This window comes from Myotis davidii, unplaced genomic scaffold (genome assembly GCF_000327345.1).
Source record: "Myotis davidii unplaced genomic scaffold, ASM32734v1 scaffold77, whole genome shotgun sequence".
NCBI lineage: Eukaryota > Metazoa > Chordata > Mammalia > Chiroptera > Vespertilionidae > Myotis > Myotis davidii.
The window spans coordinates 1,494,549-1,501,900 of record NW_006289713.1 but is presented as its reverse complement, the minus strand read 5'-3'; the positions used below and the strand labels follow the sequence as shown (position 1 = coordinate 1,501,900).

The following is a 7,352-nucleotide window of genomic DNA, read 5'->3' as shown; positions in this document are numbered from 1 at the left end:
CCTGGGAGGCATATTACCCTTTTACTATATAGCATAGAGGCCTGGTGCATGGGTGGGGCTGGCTGGTTTGCCCTGAAGGGTAGCCTGGATCAGGATGGGGGTCCCCACTGGGGTGCCTGGCCAGCCTGGATGAGGGGATGATGGCTGTTTGCAGCTGGTCACACACCCTTCAGGGTGGGGGTCCCCACTGGGGTGCCTGGCCAGTCTGGGTGCGGGGCTGAGGGCTGTTTTTAGCCTGGTGGGTGACTGAAGCTCCTGGTGTGTCTGTTTTATGCCAGTACCATACTGTTAAGTACATTTTTTTACAGTTTACATTCAGTAAACTGCTCCTTTATTTCTTTTTTCTTTTTATTCTGGGCCAGCTTTAGCTCTGGCTCCAGCTCTGAGGCCTCTGCTGCTGAAAGCAGGTATCTGGTTTGTTTGGGTTTTTTATCGAAACACTGTATCAACTCCAGCTCTGAGATCCTGGCTGGCCGAAAGCAGGTTTCTGGGGTTTTGTTTAGCTTTTATATTTGTAACAATGTTTCAAACTGCAAGCTCAGAGGCCGGCAAGGCAGGCGGGGAACGTTGGTTTCCTCCGTCACTGAAACATCACACCTCATGTTCGCTTCCAGTTGCCTGGCTGCTGTCCGCCATCTTGGCTGGCAGTTAATTTGCATATCTCGCTGATTAGCCAATGGGAAGGGTAGCGGATGTACGGCTAATTACCATCTTTCTCTGTTATTAGATAGGATATAGATGCCATCCATGTTTTTTCTTTTATTGTCAAAAACAAAGGAATTGTTTTTGTCTGGATATACTTGTGTGTTTATCCGTTCACTTGTTGATAGACATTTGAGTTGTGGCTAGTTTGGGTAATTACAAATAAAACTGCTATGAATATTCATGTACAAGACTTACTGTGGACCTATGCTTTCATTTCTGGATAGTAGGTATTAAGAGACTACCAAAGCATTGGCCGGTGTGGCTCAGTGGTAGAGTGTCAGTCTGTGCACAAAGGATTGGGGCACGTGCTGGAGGCAATGAATTGATGTGTGTCTCTCATATTCATGTTTCTCTCCCTCTCCTGCCTTCCCTCCCAATCTCTAAAAATTAATGGAAAAAATATCCTCGGGTGAGGATTAAAAAAAAAAGACTATCAAATTGTTTTCCAAAGTGGTTGATCATTTAAAATCCCCTCAGCAGTGTCTGAGAGTTCCACTTCCTCCATATTTTCTTCACCCAGGTACATGCCCTTGACCGGAATCGAACCTGGGACCCTTCAGTCCGCAGGCCGACGCTCTATCCACTGAGCCAAACCGGTTTCGGCTGCATGGTCATTCTTATAGATGAATAGTGGTATCTCTTTGTGGTTTAAATTTGCATTTCCCTGTGATTAGTGATGTTGAGCATCTTTTCATGTACCTGTTGGCCATCTGTCTCCTGTGGAAACATGTCTTCACATCTGCCCATCTTTTATTTGGATTGTTTGTTCTTTTGCTGTTGAGTTATATGAGTTCTTTATCTGTTCTGGATAGTAATTCCTTATCAGATATATGATTTGCAGATATGTTCTCCCATTCGGTAGGTCACCTTTTCATTTTGTTGATGGTTTCCTTTGTTGTGCAGAAGCTTCTTAGTTTGATGTAGTACCACTTGTTTATTTTTTGCTTTTGTTTTCTTTGATACCAACAGGTATCAAATTAAAAAAATCACGTCAAGATTGATGTCAAAGAGCTTACCACCTAGGGTTTTGTCTTCTAGGAATTTTAATAATTTGAGGTCTTATAATCAAGTCCTTAATCCATTTTCGAGTTAATTTTGTGTATGGCATAAGGTAGTGGTCCAGTTTTCCCAGTACCATTTACTGAAAAGACTGTCCTTTCTCTGTTGTATATTCTTGGCCCCTTTGTCATAAATTAACTGACTATATATGTGTGGGCTTATTTCTGGGCTCTCGCTTCTATTTCATTGATCTGTGTGTCTGTTTTATGCCAGTACCATACTGTTAAGTACATTTTTTTACAGTTTACATTCAGTATTGTATTAGTTCAGATGTACAACGCAGTGGTCAATTATACACTTCACAGTGTGCTTCCCCATGCTGCTTTGATTACTATCTTTCACCCATTCTTTATGGGTTCTTTGTTTTCTTTTTATTGAGTTTTGAGAGTTCTTTATATGTTTTGGATACACATCCATCCAGATATGTTATTTAGAAATATATATTTTTAAATTTTATTGATTTTTTTTTTAGAGAGATGGAGGGAGAGGGAGAGAGAAACATTGATGTGGGAGCAAAGCATTGAACGGCTGCCTCCTGCACAACCCCTACTGGGGATCAAGCCCACAACCTGGGCATGTGCCCTGACCAGGAATTGAACCTTCTGGTGCACCACCGGCCAGGGGTAGAAATATTTTCTTCCTATCTTTGGATTGTTCTTAACAGTATGTTTTTAAGAGCAGAAATTTTAAATTTTGATAAGGTCTGATTTATCAGTTTTTCCTTTTATGATTTGTATTTTGTCTTCCCCCCACTCCCCCCCCCCCCCCCAAGATCTTTGCGTGGCAAAGTTATGTTAGCTCTTCAGTGCTTTTAAGAATATTTTGTTTTTGTATTTCATACAGATTCTTACTGTTTTTCTTATCAGGAAGAATGGTCAGAAATATTTGGTTCATCATTACCAGTGCAGCAATCAAGAGATCAAGTTCTATCAAATTATGTTTTATAAAATAATTTTTCTGAGGATCAAAATTGTGGTTAGGTTTGGAATATTTTCTGAACAGTCATTTGACTATATTTGTCTTATAATTCATAAAATGTTTAAAATTGTACAGGTTTGTGTTAATGATGATCTGGTTGCAAAGAACTTCGCTTGTTATGTATCACCCATGGAGAATAAAAACCTTGATTCTTTAGAGAAACCAAGATTGAGTATAAAGTCAGCATCCTTTCCCAGTAAACTCAATCCAGCACTTAGTCTTTGGCCAATGTTTTTGCAAGGAAAAGATTCTCAAGGAATGGAAAGTGAGTAGCTCCTCACCAATATGTTTTCTTAAACTGTCTTATTTATAGGGATCTTAGTGGGTTTTTTGAAATCTTTATTGTTGAAAGTATTACATATGTCTTCCTTTTCCCCCCATTGACCCCTTCTAGTTCTCCCCTCCCCCACCTGAATTTTAGTGTTTTGATATAAGTTGTTGTATAGATGTTTCTCTGTATAGAGACAGTGACTTGAACTCTGAATTTAGTATTTTAATTGTATACCTAGTGAGTGTGTTACAAGTTTTGAGGTCCTAAAGCTGCTACAGTTCATTTTTATGAGCACAGGAAAAACTATTCTTGGACAATGTTTCACTTCACCTGTTTCTACATTCAGTTTTCTTAAGTCCTTCACATAGTTCCCTGCTGAGGAGTCATGTCACCTATAACCTTACTAGTAAAAGCAAGAGCAGAAGTATGTAAAAGAATTAACATTTGTATTTTGGGTTTAATTTCATGCTTTAATCCTGAAATATATTATTTCTGTCAGAGTCACATGGTTTAACTTTTCTGGCGCAGTCTCTCCAGCATTCGCGGCCCAAGCGTGTTGTGAGTGATCCAGGGCCAACAGCTACTATCCTGGGTAAGTTCTGCTTGTTTCATGTCAGAGGCAGCATAAAACAGCCCTCTGAATGGTCTGACGATAATAAGGGTTGTTTAGAAGGGCTATGGTAATTCTCTCTTTTCTTAATTTAATGGAACCAGATTGTGATGTCTTGCTGACAAAGATAATTTGCCTTGCAAATTAAGTCGACGCTCAATCCATACTTACAGGATTTGATTATAATGTAAGGAGCATAACAGGCACTCGTTCATGTAGGACTGATTTATTCCAGCCCAGATATAGGTCAGTGATTATTATTTATCTTCAGAGTATACATATGTATATATGATTGATTTTTATTTTAAGTAATAGGATGCATAAAAATAAGAAAGAGATCTTTCTGAGGACAGAAATACCCAGTCTTTAATTTCATATCTTCAAGATATTAAATTAATGGAAATTGTTGGACATGGGTGAAATCTGCCAGCATCTTTGATGCTTGGCTCACCCCTGTGGTAATTCCTGCACAATTTTGCTACTACATTGGGTGTATATAATATTTATATGGATATAATATTTCATATGCATCCATAGTAAACCTCAACTACTCAACTAAGTTAAAGCTTTAGTCAACTAAAATATTCCCTATACTTAAAATTATTTTTAATTAGTTTGGTAATGTTCATCATAGAAAAATGTAGATAATCAAAATTTCCAACACCTGTCATTTTTGTACCTACTTATTAAAATATTAGAGTCTTTTTTCCCAAAGTTTTCCAGATGTGAGGGTGTGAATACAATTTTTTATTTTCCAGTAGTGGGATCTTACCATATATATCTCTGTGTAGTGTTTTTCACTTAATATACGGCTGAACTTTTTTCTAGGTCAAATGTGTCCAGTATAACATGGGTTTAAGGATATGAGCTCTGACATGAGACTGTCGGAATATCAGTCCCACTGCCACCTCTGTGAGGTGGGGAGGCATTATTTCTGTCGCACTGAATTGGTTAGGTGGGTCATTCATGTACGGAGGTCACATGGCATAGCACCTGTGGCCTGCCCCAGATGCTGATCTGCCTCCTGTAGGGGCCGTGAATGAGAATTCCCGCTAAAAGGAGCCTCTGGTGGGAATGTATTCTTTCCAGTTGTATTTCTTTCATTTTCATTGAACAGGAAAAATACAAGGCATTTACATAGTGTTTAATCATTGCACAGCTTCCCATTATTATTTTAAGTAGCCCCAGATTTCTGGACAGTCATTATTTCCTGTTGTTCTGTATTACATCAGTGTTGGAATAAACTATGCATGTCTTTGAAAAGGAAAAAGTTGATGTTAAACAAAATGTGAGATTTTACTGGATTGTCATGTAAAAACAAAATTATTAGCCTGGCTGGCATGGCTCAGGGTTGAGCATTGACTTATGAACCGGGAGGTCACCGTTCGATTCCCAGTCAGGGCACGTGCCCAGGTTATGGGCTTGATCCCAATTGGGGGACAGGCAGGAGGCAGCTGATTGATGATTCTCATCATTGATGTTTCTATCCCCCTCTCCCTTCCTCTCTGAAATCAATAAATATTTTTTTTTAAATTAAAAATGGAACTGCCTTATGACCTAGTTATTCCACTTCTGGGAATTTATCCAAAAGAAACGCAAAAACACTAATTTAAGAGAATATTTGTACTCCTATGTATTTCAGTGTTATTTACAATAACCAAGATAATGGAAGCAGCTCAAGTGTCGATCAGTAGGTGAGTGGAAAAAAGCTGTGGTACATTTACACAGTGAAATACTACTCTGCCATAAAAAGGAAGAAAACGTTACCCTTTGTGACAGCATGGATGGCCCTGGAGAACATTATGCTAAGTGAAATAAACCAGTCAGAGAAAGGTGGCAAGTACCATATGATTTCACTCATATGTGGAATCTAATGAACTAACAAGCAAAATTGAGACGGATTCATAGAGACCAGACTAACTGCTTCAGGGTGAGGGGTGCGGGGCTAGGTGGTTGGGGTGGAGGGATTGAGCAAAACAAAAAGAAAAAGCTCATGGACATGGACAACAGGGTGATGATTGCTGCGGGAGTGGATGGAGAGGTGGGGAGGTGGAGGAGGGTAAAGGGAATAAATGGTGATGGAAGGGGACTTGGCTTGGGTGGTGAACATACACAGTGCACAGAGGATATGTTGTGGAATTGTGCACCTGAAACCTGTATAATTTTGTTAACCATAAATAAGTGCAATAAAAAGAACCCCCCCCACCACAAAATAGTCAAAGTTTTGTTTTGTTTTTCCACGTGAGTATACAGTTTTTCCCAGTGTACATTATTTTATATTTGTGGTATATTCACCTCCTATATAGATTTCTGAAAAAAGGACTTCTGGGTTAAAGGATGATTTTATTAGAACACTAGAGGCCCGGTGCACAAATTTCATGCACGAGTGGGGTCCCTTGGCCTGGCTGGCGATTGGGGCCAATCAGGGGGGCCTGCCTGCCAGGGGGAGGGACTGTGGGAAGTTGGCTGGACGCTCCTCCCCACCCCACCCCCCGATCAAGGGCAATGGGGGGGCCAGCTGGCTCGGGGGAGGGACTGCGGGAGGTTGGATCCAGCAGCAAGCTAACCCACAGCCAATTCCGCGAAGAATTGGGCTCCCTCCTCTCTCCTGTCTGGGTCTGGGGTGCAGGTGAACCAGATTTGTGGCTGTCAGGGCCCCAGCAGCAAGGTCTGGGTCAGTGTGCATCATAGCTACCGGCCGGTCATCTGGTCATTCCGGTTGTTTGGTCTTAACGGTCACTTAGGCATATATGTATATAATTTCCAGGTGCTTGTGCAGAGGGGCCATATCGTCCTGGAGTCCCACTGGGAATCAAGGGAGATTGTGCCTATTTTTGCCCACAGCCTCACTAGCAGAGAGTATTCCAAGTCTTTGAGTTTTCTTCAGTCTGCAAATAAAATACAGTATCTTAAATTAGTTCCAATTTCTCCTATTATAAGTGCTACCTATGATTTTGTAAAAAGCCATGTACATTTATTGTGGTTAAATATGCTGTTGCAAAAGGTAAGATTTCCTTTTTTATGGCTGAGTAGTATTCCGTTGTATAAGTGTATTCCATTGTATAAGTGTACCACAGCTTTTTTATCTCCTCACCTACTGATGGGCACTTGGGCTGCTTCCAAGATCTTGGCTATTATAAATAATGCTGCAACGGGAGAAACCAAGATGGCCACATAGGTAAACACCGGCGTTTGCTGCCTTGAACAACCACTTCAAAAATACAAAAGACGAAACGGACATCATCCAGAACCACAGGAAAGCTGGCTGAGTGGAAATTCTACAACTAGGAGGAAAGAGAAAAACACTGAGACTCAGAGGAGGCGCAGTGCGGAAGTGAGATACTAAGGTGCGGAGTGCATGCGGAGCGGGCTGGCGGCTGAGGGCGTGGTTGTCGTTTTCAATCGGGAGGGAGTCTCAGGCTCTGAGCTCCAGTTCCGGGCGAGTCTTTAAGGACCCAGACTCAAACGGGAGAAGCGGGGCTGTCTGGCATCGGTCGGAACTCAAAGGCAGCTTTCTCTCCAAGGTTTGCAGTGGTTGCTGGGACTTTGAGAGGCAGAGCCCCTGGGGATGGGACTGAGAGCAGCCATAACTGTTCCCTCCGCCCGCCCTGTTGATCCCCTGGGACCCGCCTCGCCCAAACCCTGCACAGAGGCATTTGCCGGATAGCCTCAGGCAAAGGCTAGATTAGCACCTCCCTAGAGGACAGTAGTTCTCTCACTGCAGACACA

At 41.6% G+C, this 7,352-nt stretch overlaps 1 protein-coding gene across 1 annotated transcript in view; it reads left to right on the top strand.

Annotated features, from left to right (window-relative positions):
• The window catches only part of TDRD12 (tudor domain containing 12), a gene marked incomplete at its 5' end in the record, with an annotated part of 68,948 nt that overhangs the window by 18,058 nt on the left and 43,538 nt on the right, over nt 1-7,352 (top strand). Inside the window, 2 exons of the mRNA XM_015562924.1 lie at nt 2,818-3,007; nt 3,513-3,605. Coding sequence (XP_015418410.1) covers nt 2,818-3,007; nt 3,513-3,605 — 283 coding nt within the window. The remainder of the gene's footprint in view (nt 1-2,817; nt 3,008-3,512; nt 3,606-7,352) is intronic.